Source organism: Phascolarctos cinereus, unplaced genomic scaffold (assembly GCF_003287225.1).
Source record: "Phascolarctos cinereus isolate Bilbo 61053 unplaced genomic scaffold, phaCin_HiC Scaffold_4;HRSCAF=312, whole genome shotgun sequence".
Taxonomy (NCBI): domain Eukaryota; kingdom Metazoa; phylum Chordata; class Mammalia; order Diprotodontia; family Phascolarctidae; genus Phascolarctos; species Phascolarctos cinereus.
Genome location: NW_027555847.1, coordinates 669,210,202 through 669,231,907, shown reverse-complemented (window position 1 = coordinate 669,231,907; position 21,706 = coordinate 669,210,202). Strand labels below are relative to the sequence as shown.

The following is a 21,706-nucleotide window of genomic DNA, read 5'->3' as shown; positions in this document are numbered from 1 at the left end:
AATCAGAAGTAAATACTGCTGAGGAGGGACAGGGTCTAAAGAAAGAATAGAATAAATGGGAGGGCAGGAAAGGGAAATAGAGTTAGTTTTTCACAACACGTCTACTATGGAGGTGTTTTGCATGACTGCATATGTACAACTTATATTGAGTTGCTTGCCTTTTCAATGAGGGTGGGTGGGGAAGGAGGAAGAGAGAAAATTTGAAACCTAAAGTTTTAAAAACATGTTTAAAAGAATATTTTCCCATGCTATTGGGAAATAAGAAATACAGGAAATGGTGTACAGAAGTCTATCCTGCCCTACAGATAAATAGAAGGGGAAGGGGATAAGAGAAGGGGGGAGAAATAGAAGAGAGGACAGACTAGGGGAAGGGATATTCAGAATGCATGCCATCTTGGGGTGGGGGGAGGGGGGAGATGGGGTGAAAATTTGGAATCCAAAAACTTGTGGAAGTGAATGTTGAAAACTAAAAATAAATAAGCATACTCTTGTTGTTCAGTTGAAAAGAAAAAAAAAGCAGTGGGAGGCTCAGGTAGGTTAAAGACCTTGTCTCTGAGTCAGTAATTCCTGGAGTCAGGATTTAAAGAATAACAGAATTTCACTGATGGAGGGGATCAGTGGTCTAAATGGTACCTCACTGAGAATCCGTTGTACCACCTACAATCTACATTACAACGTAGCCTTAGCCTAAAGATTTCCATTGATATATCCTAGAGAACTGTGTTTGTTCTACTCGGCCCCAGACGGCAGCCAACCGGCCAACCGATCATAACATTTTAAAAAAAGTTTTGAGTTCCAAATTCTTTCCCTCCCTCCCTGAAACAGTAAGCAGTCAGATATAGTTATACATGGGCAGTGTAAAACATTTCTATATTAGTAATTTTGTACAAGACTCAAAAAAAAAGAATGAAAGAAAGTGAAAATAGCATGCTTTTAAAAAAAAGTAGTAGTAAATGGGAAGGTATACGATACAGCTGAAGGCTACCCATATTTGGAATTTTGATAATGTTTAACATAGGTAGAGTGGTACTACTTCCTATTCTGATATTAATGTGGGCATTATACATTGTAACAAATCAAGAATAGCAATACCCCACATACTAGAAATGCTTTAGGACAGAATGCATTGACCACTGAAGTAGAGAAATAATGAGTATGCATGAGTACTTTAATTATAAAACAGTATAATAATAATGCATTTTAAACGTAAAACAAACTTGTTACTTAGTGGGGTTTTTTGTTGTTTTTAGAAAATAAAATCATGTCAAGGAAAAAAAAAAGATTGAATCTCTTGGATGGTGCAGGAGAGAAAACAGCTCGTATTTAAAGACTGTCCTCTCCTTTTTTCTCTTCTGTAGTGCCTTACTGTGACAATGTGTCTTTTTGTTCTTAAGTAGCAAGAAGGAACCTATGCCTGTGAAGAACAAGCCACCTCCTACCTATGAGTCAGAAGAAGAGGACAAGTGTAAGCCAATGTCTTATGAAGAGAAGAGACAGTTGAGTTTGGACATTAACAAGCTTCCTGGTGAGAAGCTGGGCCGGGTTGTCCATATCATCCAGTCCCGAGAACCCTCACTGAAGAATTCCAACCCAGATGAAATTGAAATCGACTTTGAGACATTAAAACCTTCTACCTTACGAGAACTAGAGCGCTATGTCACCTCATGTTTGCGGAAAAAGAGGAAACCTCAAGGTATCTTTTCCAGTCCTGCAGCTGTTCCTATCTGGGGTAACAGGCATGTAGAATAAATGGGGTCACAAACTGATTAGGAAGAAACAGTTCACTGGTGAAAATAATACTTTCAAGTCAGCTTGTGGGTTAATCTAATGATACTTTTTTCTGTCTCTGTCTCTCTCTCTCTCTCGCTCTCTCTCGCTCTCTCGCTCTTGCTCTTTTGGGATCTCCTTCCTCAGTGATTCTTCCCCTTCCAGCCTCTTCAGATGGCCTTCTGTATATGTACTTGCAGGTGCATGCACCTTCATATATACTCTTAAGTGCCTGGAGCTTAGTGTTGTACTCTGATCTTGTCTGGGGGGGCCTCTCTGCTAGTCGGGTATTAATTGGCTTGCCTTACTTAATTTTTTCAATATGTCTCTTCTCTACCCAGAATTTTTTTAATTCAGACTCACTTCTGGGCTATAAATGTCTTTCACAAGAAATAGTCACCTGGCAACCTTTCAGCTATAAAACAAACCCCACCACGTGGACCATAGTTGGTCTGCTTCTCTGGGCGCTTGATAAGTTTATATTTTAACCCATTATTACAGCTCCATTTTGATCTGAGTAATCTGGTAATCTTTTCTTCTCCTTCAAGTGTGCTGCAAAATGCCTTGTAACAGGATGGGTGTCATGGGCAGATTGACAATTCATGATATTGGAGCTTTCATCCTAAGCAGGTTGCCCTCACTGTAGAAGTAATAGAAAATTAGCAAATCTAATGTCCTGTACCCGAATTGCACTTGTCATGTCAATAAGCATTTATTAAGTGCCCCTGTATACCACCTAGGGGCAGGTAAGTGTGACACGGATAAGCAGTGGGCTTGGTGTCAGGAAGACTCATCTTTCTGAGTTCAAATCTGGCTTTGGACACTGCTTTGCGACCTAGACTCTGTTTGGCTCAGGTCCTTATCCATAAAATAAGCTGGAATATCTTTGCCAAGAAAATCCCAAATGGGGTCACCAAAGAGTCAGACAGGACTGAAAAAACAACTGAACAACAACATGCCAGCCACTGTCCTAAGCCCTGAGGATACAAAGAAAAGCTCCCCCAAAAGAGCCCATTTCTTTCACGCAGAGGTCACAGTGAATTGTGTACAAACAAGTGTTACCAGGCAGATAGGACCAGTGTGCTGTGATAACCTTTTAAAATGTTTCCTAAGGGAGTTATTTGTTTATGTTTTGAGTTTTTTAGGTTGAAACCTCAGCAATTTGTTTTAAATATCTTATTGTCTTAGGTCAGAGACAAATCTTGTTTTAATAAAGGCCAGCAGGATGAACCTTCTCTCCTCCCTCTCCCCCCAGCCCCACAAAAAAAAAAATTCTGTTTAGACCCAGATTCCAGTTTATTATACACAGAGATTATCTTTGTAATAAACTTTAGTGTCTTGCTAAAAACCTTCAGCTTGTTCCAAAGTTCAAATTCACATGATGATAAAGACTCACAAACAGTTGGTTTAAGAGGTTAGATTTCCTTTACAAATAGAGAGCCAGGTCCTCACTTGACTTAACAGCTGCGGGCTCTGCTCATTGATTTCTAGGTTTACATTACCTAGAATCTGCAGCAGTAACACGCCAGAAAATTAAATGGTTCTCAAAATCTTATCTTGTTTTTATCTATTCAGTTAAATGGAGGTAGAGGTATGGGGAAGGGAGAGGCTTGCCTAGAGTTTGACCTAACTCCATTTTTCCTTTGTTCAAAGCAGTAAATTGATATCAAAGAGTATCAGGTTAAATCAGGAAGAAATGCCTGGCTTTTTCCAACATAGAATCGACCACCTTCTACTCTTCCAAAATATTTGATGGCAAGAGGTCTTTAACACAAAAAAACTAAACTCTGTTTATATAGTAGCCTGTTAAAATTCCTGAATCTCCAATGAAGATAGAGTAGTTTCAAAAATTAGGGGAAGTAGTACATATCTGCTTCACCCCAATAACAACCACCCTAATCCAAACTGCAACAAATGAGTTCAGTAGCCATAACCTTAGCTGAAATTTCAGTAGCCCCTAATGTTAATTCTCTAGGTTTTCCCAAGGCAGTAGTGCCTTTGGGCTTATTGTTTGTTTTTTGAAGAATCATGCTTTCTTCTTTGCTAAGTAGTTGTCTGTGACTTGGTTGAAATATGCCCCCTTCTCCACCTTCCTACCAATTTATTTAGAAAGGTATATGTGCACATAAAAGGTATTGAATTGTCTCTACCCCTATTGGACACTATTTTGCTATTGTCTTGTTGCAGCTGAGAAAGTGGATATGATTGCGGGGTCCTCTAAGATGAAGGGCTTTTCATCTTCAGAGTCTGAGAGCACCAGTGAATCCAGCTCTTCTGACAGTGATGACTCAGAAACAGGTTAGATCCAGCTTATCTAAAGGCTCCCAATCTTTTCAATCCTGTTTTTATGTTCTATACAAATGTTTTTAGTACTTACTTGATACTGCATTTCAGAGGATGATGATAATAGAGCAGAGACAGTAAGTAAACTGTTAACTCTGTGTATTTCAATTTATCTGTATGTAATTTTTTATACAAGGACATTAGAAATATGAGGTCTAACCCCAGTCTCCTAACGAATTATTTCTCCCAGTTGGTTGCTGTTTTTTCTTGGACTAGAAACAGGAGACCAAATTTTAACCAGCATGATTTATGCCATTTTTCATAGTAAGAGCTCCTAGATTCTGGTTCTTTTCTAGCTTCTCACTATCTGTGTTATCTTGGATAGGTGGGGAAAATAATACCTGTTCTACCTACCTCACAGAATCATTATGATGAAACTTCTTTGTCAGCCATATACTATATATAAATATGAGGTTATCGTTATCATTAGGGTAATGATCAAAGTATGCCTGATGATTTTGTTAAGTTTGATGACATTATGACTGGGAGAGTAGAACAGAACATTGGTACTAGCCTTTGGGAGGTGTCGGGGGAAGAGAGAGACTGCCATCATAAAATGCTTTTTAAAACTAGAAGGGCCTTTACAGATAATATTGTCTGTACATCCCTGACTACCTCCATCCCTCTATTTTACAGTGGACAAACTAAGGCCAAGAGATGGTAGATAAGTCATTAGTTTCAGTAGGGATATGTATACCAGGAAATGTTTAATAATTGGCTCTGAGGCAGATGGTGGATAGAGGGATATATGTGAACACTTTTAAATTTAATCTTCATTATTAACATTTTCTTCATCATTTTATTAAGTCTAGACATTCAACAAAACAATAAATCAAGCCCTGAAAATTTAAAGATCAGCTCTCACAAGCTTGTCCAGCATACTACTGGCTTCTGATTAAATAGAAATCTGTAATTCAACTGGACTTGGACTCTGTCTTTATTCTCTTAGGCATTTGATAGGCTAGCAGCTGTCCCCATGTGCTGTCTTCAGGCTCTGAGCCATTGTGCTGGGCTCAGCCTTTGCTTGTAGCCAAGTGGAACAAGGTAGCCTCCATCAGAAGAAAACCCTACCACTCATATCTCTAGGTATAAGTGTTTCATGAAGTCCTCAACCTAACTTTGAGCATATAGCTCAACTTAGTGGCCTTGGAGCAAGAGGATAGCTGTCCCAACTTGTGAATTTTTCATTCTAGATAATCACTACTATAAAATTCTTAATTTTTAGTAATATTTTTATCCTATTAATTTCTTTTTATTTTAGACACCATGCAAACACCATTTAAAACACCATATAAAAAGAGGGTTTCCGTTTAGTGTTGAATAGGAAAGGATTGTACATCAAACTATGAATCTCTTATGTAGACCTATTATTTTGAAACATAGAATAAATTCAACATGCTGCTATAAAGTATTGGTACACAACTTCAGTGGGACTCACATTACTTGCTAGACAAGCCTTCTTTTGTACCTTTCTTGGATCTTTAGTTTATTTCAGACAAATTTATTTCAAATATTTTCCATCTCTTCTCAACCCTAACCAATTCCATGTACTTCATAGTTAATATAGGCAACCTAACTTCCTGCTTCAGTGCAACGTCGACGCCAGCAGATGTGGATTCTTTCCCTTCTCTTTCATTTCTCGAACTTTTGTCAGTATCTTTCATTTTCTCCAGTCAAGGTGTCCCTACTGTTCACTGAGGCTAATTGCTTTGATCCATTCTTTTCTGACTCTCATAGGGACTTCCAGTAGTCATTCCCTTTGTCTTGTTCATCTTCAATATCTTCTACCCCACTGGCTTCTTACCATCTGCTAAACTGTTTTTCCAAAACCTTCTGTACCTGGTGCCTCTATTTCTCACTGCTTACCTGCTTTTCAACCTCTTCCATTCTATCTTAATCTAACTCTACCATTTTACTGAAACAGCCCTCTGACAAAATCCATTGTTTCCTTTTCCGGCTCCATTCTCCTTAACCTCTGCAGCTAATTACATTCCTGACTAGCAATAGGTCAAATCATCTGTCACCAGGACTATTTCATTAACCTCCTCATGGAACTCTCTGCTTCCAGGAGCTCCTCTTTCCTCCTCATGGATCTTATGACACACTTTAGATGATGTCATTTGCTTGCTCAAGAACCTTCACTTCTTGAAAATAAAATACAAACTACTTAGCCTCGCATTTAATGCCCTCCTCAATATGACTCCCACCTATCTTTCAGTCTTATTTCATATCATTTACCTCAAACTCTGTTGCAACCAAACTATCTATAGCTGTTCCCACACTTAACATTCAGTCCTCCACCTCCATGCACTTGAACAAGCCATGTGCTGTGACTGCACACTACATTATCTCCAGTTCGTAAAATCTTTGTTTGGGTGCCATCTCTTTTGGGAAGACTTCCCTCATCCTCCATCTCTACCCCTTCTATCCATTTGTTCTCTGTCCACAATCCTCCTTTTTCTCTACTTATTTGTGTACATGACGTGTGCTCCCCATGAAATGGAAGCTCTTTGTGAGGGCAGGCAGGGAGAGTTTGGTTTTTGAGTCTGTATCCTTTAAAAGTATTTGTTAATATGACAACCTCGTCAAAATACCACGTTCTCCTGCTTTTTGCATTTCCACTTCTCCATGGGCTCCAAATCATCTTAATACATGAATGTGGGCATTTCTCAAGTTTTTATCATCAACACTTTTCTCTTTTTTACATTACCTTGTCAATCTTATTCACTCTCACTGTGTGTCAGCTACCAACTCTGTGCAGCCAAGTCCTAAACAAAATTCTAATTCTCCTCCAGGAAGAGGCAGCTGGTGAAGCAGTGGAGAGAGCTCTGGGCCTGGAGTCAGGAAGACCTCAGTTCAAATCCAGCCTCATATACTTACTAACTGTGTGACCCTAGGCAAGTCACTCAACCTCTGCTTCGGTTTCCTCAACTATAAAATGGGAATAACAACACCTACTTCCTCACAGTGTCATTCTGAGGATCAAATGAGATAATATTTGTAAAAGTTGCTTAGCACAATGCCTGGCACATAGCAAATGCTATATAAGTACTTATTGTCTCCCACCATTCCCCTTTTGAGGCCCAAATCAGCATCTTCCTCAAGGGAAATAGGAGTACAACAAATACCTCACATTCCACACATCCAAAACTTGGTTCATTATCTTAACCCCTAAGTCTGCTGATGTAGCCTCTTTTTTCTCCATTTATATCTGTGATAATTCCTTACACCTGGGATTACAAAGGTAGCCCTTTCTTTTCAACTCCAGTCAGTTACTAGTTACTTTCTGTTACATCTTAACATCTCTGAACTCCATCCCTTCTTTCTCATTGTCACTACCCTAGTAATGGTCCTCATATACATCCATTTGATCAGTTACAATAGCTTCTTCAAGATCTTCCAGCCTCCACTCTCAGGTCACTTTACTCATTGGGCCTTAGTTTCCACATCTTTTAAAATTAGGTTACACTAAAATGCTTATAAGGTTCCTTCCAACCCTAAAATCTGTGAATCATTTTAGATAGCTTTCTAAGCTGGTATGCTTACATAGCCTTTATTGTGAGCTCCGTAAGAGTGTGTACTCAGTCTTATCTAAATGTTTTGTCTTTCCTAGTACAGTGTTTTACATATAAGCACTTATATGAATATTTCTATTATATTACTACTTCTTAGACACTATCCCCTTTTTTCCAGTTTTAGCACCAGCACTCTCTGTGATACAGGCCTTCATTTCCTCTTGCCTGAACTACTGCAGTAGCCTGTACATGTCTACCTGCCTCAAGTGTTTCACCATTTCAGTCCATTCTCTACACAGCTGACAAAGTAATTTTCCTAAAGAGTCTGGTCATATCATGCTTCATGCTGCCACTCCTTTCATTAAACCCTAGAAGTTTTCCTCTTACCTCAAATATAAAATGCATCTGTTTGCCCCGGGGGCAGGGGAGTGGATCTGATGTGCCATTTGAAGTTTTTTGTGGTTTTGTTTTTATTTTTGTGAGGCAGTCAGGGTTAAGTGACTTGCCCAGGGTCACATAGCTAGTAAGTGTCAAGCGTCTGAGGTCAGATTTGAACTTAGGTCCTCTAGACTCCAGGGCTGGTGTTCTATCCACTCCACCACCTAGCTACTCCTCATTTGAAGTTACGGTGTATAGCATTGGAAGACATTAGACACATTCCATATTCAAAATTGAATAAGAGTTCAGAATTTAGGTAATAGTTCAATTATCAGTTTGTTTCATCAAAAAGAGCTGTAGTTGTATAACTTTTGGCCCATCCTTAGAAAATCATTTCCCTAAAACTGTTCAATCCCTTTTTGACCACAGCCTGTAAAAGATAGTCCCCTTTCCAAAGTTGATCAGAGGTGACCTCAAGATAATCTGACATCTTTCCTTCCCTTTATTGTTTTCATTAATCTAATAATTCTTGACCTGGAGGCTCTGTGTACTTTTCATTTTTAATACTTTGATAGATGTATTTCAGTATAACTGGTTTCTTTTGTAATTCCATGCATTTTATTGTATGCATTTAAGAACATTCTGAGAAAGAGGTACATAAGCTTTACCAGACTACCAAAAAGGGTATATGAAACAAACAAAAAAAAAATTTAAGAGCCTCAGCTCTAATTGGTCAAGGCATGGAAAAAGAGAGTACTGCTCTTAAATAGATTAAGTATTTCTTAAGTAAGAGCCCCAAGTAATATATAACCTTGAGAGAGAGACAGAGAGAGGGGTGGTTATTTCTGCTTCCATACGGAAAAGATCTTGAAAGGGAAAGTTCATGCTTTCATATTTTAAAAGATTGTGAGTTGACTTTTTTGTTTTTATACAATGTCACATATACATCTTTTGGAGATGTAAAATGTCTTTGCTGAGGAATTTAGGATTCTAGGCATTTTTCCAGTTCTCTGATATGCAGAGTGGCCTACAAGTAATGTTCTTAATCTGTTTGTGGAATGTTAAAGGTTTTTCTATTTTTTACTTGGGTATACAATTGTGTAGCACTCTTGATATAAGGTGTCTCTCAGATGTGAGGTTCAAAACCTCACAATCTTCCTACAGGATGATATTGTGGTTATTTTTAGAATTACTCTGCTTGCTTCTTGTTAAAGAGGAGGGTTGGCTGATGGTGTCTCCATAACTTAAATGGCCCAAAGTCAAAAGCTTAATTAAAACTGTTCATCCTTGTTTCCTAAGACCTAAACAAAAACTATAGAGGATTATAACAAGTAACAATATCTATTTGTAGCACTTTTCCCCCAAAGTATTAAAATACATGGTAGATATTTTTCTTTTTTCTACATCTTTATTTTAACTTAAACTTCTAAAAACAATTGACTTCACTGGTTGCTCTTATTTCCTTAATTCCTACTTTCGTCTCAATCCTTTGTAATCTGGATTCCAGATCCAACACTTGACTAAAACTGGTCTCTCTGACATTATTTACAGTCTCTTAACTGCCACATCCAATGATCTTTTCTCAGTCCTCATTGTTCGGTGGTATTTGACACTATTGACCACCCCCTCCTTCTGGATGCTCTCTCGTAGTGGATTTTCATGATAATGTCCTCTTCTGGTGGTTCTACTGATTTAACAATTGCTTTTTAGTCCTTTGCATTTGATCATCATCTGATCATCTTAACCTGCAGGTCCTGTAGTTTTCTCAAGCTCAACATGTTCAAAACAATTTACTATCTTAACCCATATCTTTGCCTTTCTTGCTAATTTCTTTTGAGGATGCCATCCAGTCTTCATTCTTCAGACTTGCAGCTTCAGAGTCATCTTTAGTTCTTCCCTTTTCTTTCTCTCAATTCATAAACTTTGAGCACTCAGCACCTCTCCTTAGACAACTGCTATAGCTCCTAATTAATCTCCTAGTACTCTCCAGTTCATCTTCCACACATCTGCCAAATTGCTACTCCTAATGCAGAGGTTTGATCACCTTGCCCTCCTGCCCAGGAATCTTGAGTGGTTCGCTATTGCCTTTCAAGAGGAAAAAAAATACAGCCTCCTCTGATCAAATGAGATAGTATTTGTAAATCACTTAACACAGTGTCTGGAACCTAGTACACACTTAATAACTGTTTGTTCCCTCCTCTCCCTTTACAGCCTGACTGCATCTTATCTTTCTAGATCTATTTCCCATTATTTCCCTTCATGGACACCATGTTCCAGCTAGACTCATTGACTTTCTGTTATCTATACAGGACATTCCATCTCTTCTCTCCATGCCTTTGCAAAAACGATTCCCCATTCCTAGAATGCTGTCATCCATATCTCTGCTCTCTGTCCCTAAGCTTCTTTTAAGATTCAAGCCAAGTGCTGTATCTTATGGGAAAGCTGTTCCTGATTGATCTCACTAGTTCTCTGCACCCACCACGAAATTGCTTTGTGTTTATTTGAACAGCTTTTTAAAATTTTTCTATGTGCCTGTTTTTGTGTGTGTCATATATGACTTAAGCTTCTTGAGCAAAGATTTTTTTTTTAGTTTTGTCTTTGTTTCTCCTGTACCTAACACACTTCTTTTTATGTAGTAGGTACTTAATAAATGTAGTGCATGGAATTACCAAAATGGGACCTGCTGATGTTTCTTTGCCTTTGCACTGAGGACTTTTTGAGCAAAAAAGGAGAAAACCCACCTTATTTTTGGAGTCCAAATTCTTTTTTGCTACCAATTTATTGGTGTAACCTTGGGCAAGTCTTGTAAATTTTCTAGGTGTTGGTTACTTCTTCTTTCAAAAAAAAAAAAAGAGGTTAAAGGTCTCTTTTTGCTCTAAATCTTATGATACTAAGTTCTAACAAACCATTTCAGTCCTTCTCAATATTTGACTTTTAGTTCTAGGCACATTTTCTGCCTGTATCTTTTTTTTTTCATTATTCCTAAAAATCATTTTGAAATCTTAATGGGAGCCTTCTCTTACAAGTACATTTGTGTTTTAGGTAATAGTCAAATTTCTTCTGAGTCAAACATATGAGAACATTATTTTCTTTTCAATACAACTCCTCTCTGGAAGCAGAATTTCTTTTTTGCTGTTAATTCTTAATTATCTTTGAGAATAAATAAATTCTCTTTATAATTAATAATGTACGCATTTCATTGTACATCAAATTCAGGACTTTCTTATATAAATTCACCCTAGCCAACATCATTTTACAATAACACTGTTAAACGTTATAACCAAACCCTACTATAAGGTTATGAAACCTTTCTAGGAATCTTTTTTTGTTGGGGGGGGTTATATAAATTTATTTCCACAAGTTTTTGAGTTCCAAATTTTCACCCCATCTCACCCCTCCCCCCACCCCAAGATGGTATGCAGTCTGAATATCCTTTCCCCTAGTCTGTCTTCTCTTCTATCTCTCCCCCCCTTCTCTTATCCCCTTCCCCTTCTATTTTCCTGTAGGGCAGGATAGTCTTCTGTACCCCATTTCCCATATTTCTTATTCCCCAGTAGCATGTGAAAACATTTATTTAAACATGTGTTTTTAAAATTTTTAAGTCTCAAATTTTCTCTCTTCCTGCCTCCCTCTATGAATCTTAAAGTGACCAATTTATAATCTTGAGAGACAGCTTGGTAGGTGATGTAAAGAACACAGGAGTTGGAGCCAAGGTATCTGTGTTTAAATCTCTGCTCTATTGCTTATTACTTGTGGGAACTTAGACAAATCACTTAACTTCTCTGGGCCTCAGTTTCCTCATCTATAAAATGAAAGTAATGTAATAGATGACATCTAACATCCCTTCTCTCTTTAAATCTGTTATCATTCTCTCTTCTACCAATCTGTCATCATTTTCTTAATTTAGATACAGTATTCAGCTTTGGTGCTAGCAATGTAAATAACTGGCCAGAGGCAGCTCTCAGCTCTGGGTTATCCTCAGTAGATGGCAAATTCAGTAGTATTGATACTTAATGTCACCATTATTTTGGAATCAGTCCCAAAATACTCCTTAGTAAATGTGGAAGATGTGTATCAACAAGCCTTTATAAGTACCTATACTATGCTAAAGGACAAGTATGTGGAATTATGTTTGTTAAATATTTTATATCTGAGAATACTGGTGATAAATCAAGAAATACAATTCAACTTACTAGCTTTGTGACCCTGGGCAAGTCATTTAACCCTGATCACCTCACCAAAAAGAAAAAAAAATTCGATAAAAAAATAATGAGAGGTTTCTGTGGTCAAGATTGTTTTATCAAATTCCACTGAATTCTCAGCCTCTGCTTAGATATTTCAGTGAAATGACATTGCTTCTGGATATACAAGCATTTATTAAATTCTTATTATGGGCCAGGCACCATACTAAGTTACCTCTTCGTTATCCCTGTGAAGCTGATCTCCGTAAGACATATCATTATGGTCTTAATTCTTTTACCGAGCCCTTTGAATGACAAAGTAAAGGCTTTCTACGCTCACCACCAGATGGAGTCCTTGCCAAGCGTTGGAATGATTTGTACCATTTAAAAGCTGTGATTCTTTCTCAAGGATTATTCCTGCCTTTCGCTCCCTACTCTTAAGTCAGATTTTGGGATTGAAGAGCTACAGTTTTTGGTCCAGTTAACATTCTTAGTAGTACCTGACTCTTTGCTCTCATTTCTAGCCAAATCTTCCATGAACTTTTTTTCTCAGTTTTTAGCACTTATATTGTTTCTAGTAGTTCAAACAGAGAAAAGGTCTTGCAATCCCGAGTTATGTGGCACCTTCTTTCTCTGAAGGACTTCAGATGACTAAACACTCCCAAATCTATAATCAGCAGGATGCCTGATCATTTTTAAAATGCATCTGTTACAGGTTGTGGATAGTAGGTATAAATGGTTAGTAGCATACCCAGGCACCTTGTCCAAGTCATAAAGTTACATGTGAACTATATTTCTTAGAATGTTGCCTTTGTTCTGTTCTCTAAAGAGTCCTGTAAAGGAAACTTTGCTTCTCAATAAGTTTCTTAAGTAGTATTTCACATAGAATAACATTGTCTCTGCTGCCTTTACAGTGATAGTTGGCATTGAGTTCTTCTTTCCTACCTTCATCGTCCAATGAAGACCTTTGCTTCCCAGGAGGAGGGAGGAGATTTGGCAGCTTATTCAGAGCTCTATGGCTGCTAGCACAATTTTTTTTCTTTCTTTTTTTTTTTTAAAGAAAGGAATAAAAAGATCGTGCAATAAGTAATATGAGAATCCTGGGAACAGCTGTCCTGGCTTGTGGAAGAGAATGAAATTTATGATCTTTGAGTTATCTTTAAAACTCCAACAGCTTGAGCTCTGACACACTGGCTGCCTTAAGGCCCGCTTTCTTTCCCATTTCCTGGAATACTGCTCCCATTTTGGTTTTCCCTGGCTTTTGTAGCTTTTGTTCAACTCTATCTTTGGAGGGCTTTTTCATGTGCATTCTGGTTGTTTACATCTGTGAGCAGTTCTTAAATCAGTGACAAATTTCATCATTTGTCTGATTGAGTACTATTAGTCTTTGCTTGTGACTTATGCTACCCATCTTCTAACATTGCTAATCCCAAGGCAACTCTCATTGTACATGTATTTGCCAGATAGGGACCTCACATAGCAGAAGATGGCATGCTCTATTAAAAATAAAAATCCCTCCTTTTTAACTAAGCTTCCCTGTAGGCCCATTTGTAGTCTTTTGGGAAAAGAAATTTTAGCAAGTTTATCTCTATCTATGTCTAGTTGATGAAGAGTTCTAATTAGAATTTTTTTCCCCTACAGCTCTCCTTTTGTTCAAGGGTTTCTAACTGGATGGGAGCTGAAATTCCTGAAAAGGAATATTTGTCTCTTAGGCTCGGGGTCAGCTTAACTGACAAGGCCCCCAAGAGACAGATCATTAACATTAAGAGGAGCAGAGGCATAAAATGGGGTGGGAGGGGTAAACTATGCTTGAACGTCTCTTGGCAAATTTAGACGAGAATGAGTGCAGCCAGATTACTCAGGACAGTAAGAGATTTCTATCCAAGTTTCAGCCTATGATTTGGAAAGCCACACACAGAGGCCACAGTCAGTGGGAAGTATCTTTCCCATCCCAGTTCCTTTTCCTAGCAGCATGAAATGTCATTGGCCAACTCCACCACATCTATCTGAGCCTAGTTATTACCTTAATTGTGATTGTTCATTCAGCTAGATATGAAACCCGGGTTCCATGGGTATAGCACCAGCAGGGATGTTAGAATGCATATTCCTTCCCATGTCTTCCACTTACACATTAGATGCTCATTAGATACTTTTTGGTCTTCTGGTGTGTAACAGCCTGATGAGGTTACTACTTAACCTATGGTGACTAGGGCTTCCTGCTTAATGAGTCGAGTGAGAGAGTTGACAGCTTGATGACCTATGTTCCTGGCATTCCATTCCTATTCTAAATAAATTCAAAGCAAAGAGTAGCTGTTGTGAATTTGGATTTGCTTTTTTTTCCCGGGGTATATCGAGGGAGGTATTTTTTTGGAACTTATTTTTGCTTTGGAGTCTCATCTTTTTCACCAAAGTTGTGTTTTCATTCTGTGCTGAATTCCACCTCTAGCAGAGATGGGTGAAATTTCCATGAGAGGGAAAGGATAGTAATCTTTAAAATGTTGCTAATAGTACTTGTATTTCCCATACCCATACAAGCTGATTGTGAGGAAAGCACTTTATATATGCAAGTATAATTTGACCAATCTTTCTGTGGCTCTTTGATTCAAAACCTTCTTTTCCAGTTGTTTCTAAAGGTGTATCCTACTCAACTGAACTTCTGCCTAAACTATTGTGCTTTTTCACTCTTAACATCTAGGATATGATTTAGCCTGCAGTGGAGGGAGGAGGGGGAGAAATTGACTTCTTGTACTGAATTTTATATTTGTAGGATGCAAGTATGGTCCAACTATTTTCATCTTCTGCTTTCCTTTTCCCACGGGGGGGGGGGAAGAGAATGGTGAAGGGGCAAGTCAGGAGCTTGGGCGGGGGCGGTTGTAAAGGAGGTCATTAATAGCTCCAGGGAAAAATGGAATTCTTGATGTTTTGAAAAGATTTCAGCCAAAAGTGCAGCAAGAAGACATGGTGGGTTCTTACTAAAAATCCATCTGAAATCCCTCACCAGTTTGAAGGATTTATGAAGCCTCTGTTGCTCCTGAGCCATCTCTTAATGTATGCATGTCTGTCTGTGTGCACGTGTGCCCACCTGTGCTGAGCATTCTTGCCCTTGCCTTTGGGAAAAGAATGAGGCCCTTGGGAGCTTGCGCACACACACATACATACATACATACATACATACATACATACAATCAGCCAGCCTTCCCCCACTAAACTACTTCATACTGATTTGTTTTTAAATGTCATTAGAGCCAGAGGGAATTGTAACCTTTTTCAGAGCAAACTGCAAAGCCATTGTGTTTTTGTCTTCTGATTTCCCTCACCTCTCAAGATGCCTATGCATTGTCTTCAGAGCTTGATTTTCCTGAACCGTATCTTCTCCAGGAAAATAATGCCCTCTTACCATCTCAGTAGCAGTTAATCGCTTTGGAATTAAATATGACCAACTAATAGTGGTTCTTCATTGTATTGCTTAAGGAGAACTTTTTATGGCATTTGAAGTGGTTTTAAGTCTAAAGTTTAATTATTTTATCCAGTTAACATATTCCCATTGGATAATAGGATATAAAAGGTGATAAAAGAACTAAGATTTGAGGACCAAGGAGTATAATATATTATAATAGAGAATTGTTATAGAAAACTATTCTGAGTTCTGATCACAAATAATAAACTACCACTCAAGTTCTTTTCTAAGGTTGTTTTTCTGAAGTAGAAAGTGCCCAGAATTGGTATTTATCCTTTAAACCAGAGGTGTCAAATTCAAATAAAAAGGGGAGGAGGGGAGCAATAAACCATACATAAGGATTTTTGTGGGCCACATGCTGACTTAGAAAACCACATATTAACAATAACTATGTTCTGTTGCATTTTTGTTTATTTTGTTAAGTATTTCCCAATTATATTTTAATCTGACTGGGGCCTCATTCTAGAGAATTGGTCCAGTGTTTGACACCTCTGCTCTACAGTAGGGATTCTTAACCTTTTTCATGTGAAGATTCCCTTTAGCAATCTGTTAAAGCTTATCGACCCCCTTTTCAGAACAATATTTTTAAATGCAAATACATAGGATTGCAAAGACAACTAATGACATTGAAATACAGTTATCAAAACAGTTTTGTTTTTTTAAGTACACACACCCAGGTTAAGAACTCTTGTTCTTAGTATATTTCAAATGTTTCAATTTTAATAGTAAATATGATATTGCTTTTTAAAACTATATAACTTTGTTTTTAGAGCAGAATATTGGTTTCATTCCAGTTTCATGTTGCTTTAAAATAGAAATGGAATTTTGAAGAAATTGTTACAAATTTCCCCTCCAATCTTTAAGACCCTATTCACAGAACCTGACTTTTTAGAGTGTATTTGTGTATATTTATGCATTTGCTTAGCAAACACATATGAAAACATCTGCAATGCATAGAGTATTGTGCTAGCCTCTAGGAAAGGCACAAGCATGATTATACCATTGTTTCTGACTTCAAAGGTCCTTCCCACTTAGGGGATACATTGGGAACATAGATATATTACTAAATAGAATATTCTGAGTATCTAAGAGAGCTATGAACGTAAAGTTATGAAAGTTCAAGAGAATGATTAAGTGATATTAAAAAGTAGTGAATGGACAGATCAACATGTGGCTGTAAGTAACATTGTTTTCTTTAGATTTGTAGTTCTGATCTTGCTTTTAACGTGAGGGACATAGTAAAGAAAGGAAGGTACTGTGTGCCAGGCACCATGCTAATAAGCAATGTGTATGCAAATGTAAAAAAGAAAGCCAGTCCTTTTCCTCAAGGAGCTCACTATCTAATGGGGAAGACAGTCCGCAAAAAAAAGCTAAAAAGGGAAAGGGAGGGACAGCACCCAGTGGGACAAATGAATCCCATCTAAATAAATGAATGTAGCCATTGGCCTCAGAGCCTTCTTTAAATAAATAGGTACTTTAGGAGGAGCTCTTTGCTCTGCCTTCCATCTGTCCAATCAGAGGGGACCAAAGGGTACAAAGAATACTGTTGGAGAGTGAGTAGGCTGGTATAATCTCACATGATAAGGAGTTTTCCTTATATTTCTGTGAGCAAAGAGTGACTTACAGGATGATAGGTATAGAACAGTTTTTATGAAGATGGAATAGTCCTTCATTCAGCAGTTAGTTTTTTAAATACGTTTTTATTGCTAGGTGTGGTGGAATGCCCTTGTAGTCCCTGCCTCTCAGGCCAAAGCTGCTCGATTCATTTATAATATAGGAGTTTTGAGCTGCGGGAGCACTAAATTCCATCAGGTGTCCACATTAAGTCTAGCACATTACAAGTAGTCAGCCCCAGGAATAGGGAAGAGCCTACCAGGCTGCCCAAGGAGAGCCAAACCACCTCAGGTTGGAAACACAGCTGTCAAAGGCAGTGAGTTTGGGCCGATGAATGGCTGCCAGTCTGACAGCCTAGACAAGATAGGGAGACCCACGTGTCCCTCCACTTCCACTTAAGAATTAATTAAAATGAGATAAAGTAGATTTTTTGTTGATCTTTTTATTTAACATTGCCTACATTTTACAGTACATCCTTCCTCCAGTGTCTTAGAGAGCCATCCATTATAATAAAAAATTTAAAAGATTCAGCAAAGCCGTACAACAAACATATCCCAAAAAAACCCCCAAAACCCCTTTATTTTGGTTCCAACCTTGGTCATAATTTCTTAGCATTCACTTTCTATTGCCTTATTGTTGTTCTTTCCTTTTGAATTATTTTAGTCATTGTATTTTTTTTCCTAGATTTACTTACATCACATCAGTTCATGTTAATCTCTCATGCTTCTCAGTACTCATCCTATTCAACATTTACAATATAGCACAATGTTTCATTACATTCACATACCACCATTTGTTTTAACCATTCCCCATTCAAAAGGCATTTACTTTTTGTGTCCCGTTATTTGCTATCAGAAAAAGTGCTACTATAAATATTTTGATAATATGTGGGGCCTTTCTTCCTAGCAGTGAAATCTCTGAGCCAAAGGATAAAAGCATTTAAGTCACATTATATTTAGTCACACTCTTCTCATAATTCCAAATTGCATACCAAAATGATTAGACCACTTAATAGTTTTTTGAACAGTGCCCATCTTTCCACAGCCTCCTGCTGTCCAACATTAGCTATTACTATATTTTGTTGTCTTTGCTAATATTCTGGGTGTGAGGTGAAACCTTGAGGTTTTTTTAATTTTTTTTTTTAAGGCAGTTGGGGGTTAAGTGACTTGCCCAGGGTCACACAATTAGTGTCTCAAGTGTTTGTTCTGAGGCCGGATTTAAACTCAGGTCTTCCTGACTTCAGGGCCGGTGCTTTATCAAACACTGCGCCGCCTAGCTACTCTGGTTGTTTTAATTATTGTTTCTCTTATTAATGATTTGAAGCACTCTTTCATGTGGTTGTCACTAGTTTCCATTTCTTTGGAGAACTGTTCATATCCTTTGACCACTTATTGACATGGAAAAGATTTTCTATTTCATGTTATCAGATTTATTTTTTCTAATTTCCTTTATCCCTTGTTTGGTTAATAATTCACCTCCTACCCATAGCCTGTGAAAGGTATTTGATCCATTACTCTTCTAAATTTTTTTGTGATATGATATTTAATATTCAGGTCATGTATCCATTTTGAATTTATTCTGGTATACAGTATAAGATTTCAAGTCTAAACCTAATTTCTGCCTGACTGCTTTCTTTTTAAATTGTTAACAATCCTTGTTAAATAGGGAGTTTTTTCCTGGTATTTTATGTTTTCACATTTGTCAAATACTGGGTTATTGAATTCAGTTATTTCTAATTCTTGTCTGATCACTTCTGTTGATCTGGAGATAACATCTACTTCATTGGGTTGTTAGGATCAGATGAGATATATGCAAAGTATTTTGAAAGCCTTAAAGCACTTACATATGATTATTATTATTATTATTGTTATTATCATTATCTACATTTGTATTTCTTAGTACCGAATATATTTGCTTTACCCTGTAGCATAGTTTAGAATTGGAAAGTTCTGGTGTCCTTTCTTTCTTTTTTTCTTTTTTTAAAGGCAATTGGGGTTAAATGACTTGCCCAGGGTCATATAGCTAGTGTCAAGTGTTTGGTCTGAGGTTGGATTTGAACTCAGGTCCTCCTGACTTCAGGGCCAGTGCTCTATTGGTGTCCTTTCATTCCTACCTTTTCTTTCATTTTTCCTTTGACATTCTAGAATTTTTGTTTTTCCAAATCAATTTTTCTGTTATTATTTTGTTACTTGATTAAATAACACTGATTCTATAAATTAACATCAGATGGTGTTAACATTTTTATACTGGATTACTCAATGTGAGCACAGAATTTTCTTGGAATTATAGCTGGTCTTAAGGAGCATTTTGCAATTGTGTCTATACAGGTATTAAATGTGCTTTAGTAGATTGATTCCTGGATAATTAGTGCATTTTATAGTTAGTTTGAAGAGCAACTTCTGTAATTGCTTTGTAGATTTTATTATTGTTGCATAGTAATAGTGTTTGAGGTTTATTTTAGGGGGTGGAAAGGAGTTTAGCTTGTTGCCTGCAACTTTACTGAATATTGCCTCAATTAGTTTTTGATTCCTTAGTATTCTCTAGAACAACCATAACATCATCAACAAATTCTTTTTCTCCTCTTTGCTTATCTTTATGCATTTGCTATGTTTCTCTTGTCTTTTTGCTGTTGCTGCCTTTTCTAAAAATACGTTAAATAACAGTGAGAAAGGAGAAGTATCCTTGCTTTATTCCTGTATTTATTTCAAAAGTGTCTAGTGTTTCCCCATTACTTAAAATGCTAACTCTTTAGTTTCAGCTGAGTGGTTTTTTACCTAATCATTTTTAGTGGGGGAAAAAAAAACTTTTATCCTAATACTTTATAGGATGTTTTATTGTTGTTTGAAATCACAGATGAGTGTTTTATTTTGTCAAAGACTTTTGCTGTATCTATTGATGTAATTATATGGCTTGGAAGACCTTTTTTTTAAGGATATGATTAAATTGTATTGTTTTCTTTATGTGTAGAACCACCCTTACATCATAGGAAATACTTTTTTGAATAATTTTCTGTTATCTTTTTGCTAGGGTTTTGCTTTAATTTTTTAAATTAGTTTATTAAATTGGCCTCATAATTCTTTCTTTGTTTTAGCCTTCTGGAATTATAGGAATTAGGAATATATTTGTTTAATAATGAGTTTGGTGGAGAATGTTTTGTTTTGTTTCTCAGTTTTTGAGAGTAATTTGTAAATTACTCTTTAAAAGTTTGATAGAAATCTCTTGGAAATCCACCAGGATTAGGGTTCTTCTTTCCCCTTCATGGTTCCTTAACAGCGAGTTCAAGTTCCTTTTCTGAGATAGAATTATATAAGATCACTATCTGGTGTTGTATCAATTTCAAGTATTTTCTATTTTTCCACATAATCCTCTTTTGAATTTTCAGGGGTGGTTTTTTTTTTTAGTGTATATTTGAATATATTTGGTTCTAATAATTTTATTTCTATTATGTTCTGATTTTACCTTTTTTGTTTTTTAAATTTCATTTTCCTCATTCTTTTTAATCGAATTGGTCAGAAGTTTATGAATTTTGTTAGTGTTGTCAAAAAAAACTTCAGTTCTATCAATTCTGTAGTCTTTGAGTTCTAATTTATCTTTTTATCTTTAATTTTTAAAATTTTCTCTTGTGCTTATTTTGGGTTTACTTGTTGACTTTCTAATATTTAATTGAATATTCAATTCATTAATTCTCTCTTTTTTCTATTTTGTTAATGTATGTTTTTAGGGATATAATTTTTCCTCTGAGGACTGCTTTAGCTGCATCCCAAAAATTTTGGTATGTTGTCTTGTCGTTATCCTTGTCTTTCACATAGTTATTGTTTCTATGATTTGCTCCTTTAACTTGCTACATTCTTAGGATTTCATTAGTAGGTCTTCATTTAGGTCTGTTTCTTTTGCTTGTACTCCCTTAATTGATTTTTTATTCTGGTATGCCTTATAAAGGTTGTGCTGGGAATTTTACTTTTTTACCTTTATTCACAAGGTCTTATTTTTGTAAAAGTGTCATGTGGTGCTGAGAAATTGTATATTATTTAGTAGATCCCATTCAGAAAGCACCATACATCTTTTAGCTATAATCCTCCAATACTTCAGTTCTGAATTTTCTATTTTGTTTATCCTTTTGTTAGATTTGTCCAGATCTGAGAGAGGAACATTAAAACCTCCTATTATTTAGTGTTACTCTCTATGTCTTCTTTCAACTCTGTTAATTTGTCCTTTGTGAACTTAGATGCTATCTGTTGGTGCATATATGTTTAATATTGATATTGGTTCATTGTCTGTAGTCCCTTTAAGCACAATATAATTTGTCTATCTTTATTGTGAATTCTTTGATAACATGATTACACTTCTTGTTCTTTTGAAGTCACTGGATTTATTGTAAATTTTATTCCAGCCTCTCAATTTCAGATATGTTTCTTGTATATAACAAATTGTGGAGTTTTATTATCCATTCA

The 21,706-nt window shown here is 36.8% G+C and overlaps 1 protein-coding gene across 1 annotated transcript in view; it reads left to right on the top strand.

Moving 5' to 3' along the window:
• Positions 1-21,706, top strand: part of BRD4 (bromodomain containing 4) — a 164,173-nt gene that overhangs the window by 114,641 nt on the left and 27,826 nt on the right. Inside the window, 2 exon segments of the mRNA XM_020969364.2 lie at positions 1,398-1,693; positions 3,955-4,065. Of these exon segments, the coding sequence (XP_020825023.1) occupies positions 1,398-1,693; positions 3,955-4,065 (407 nt within the window).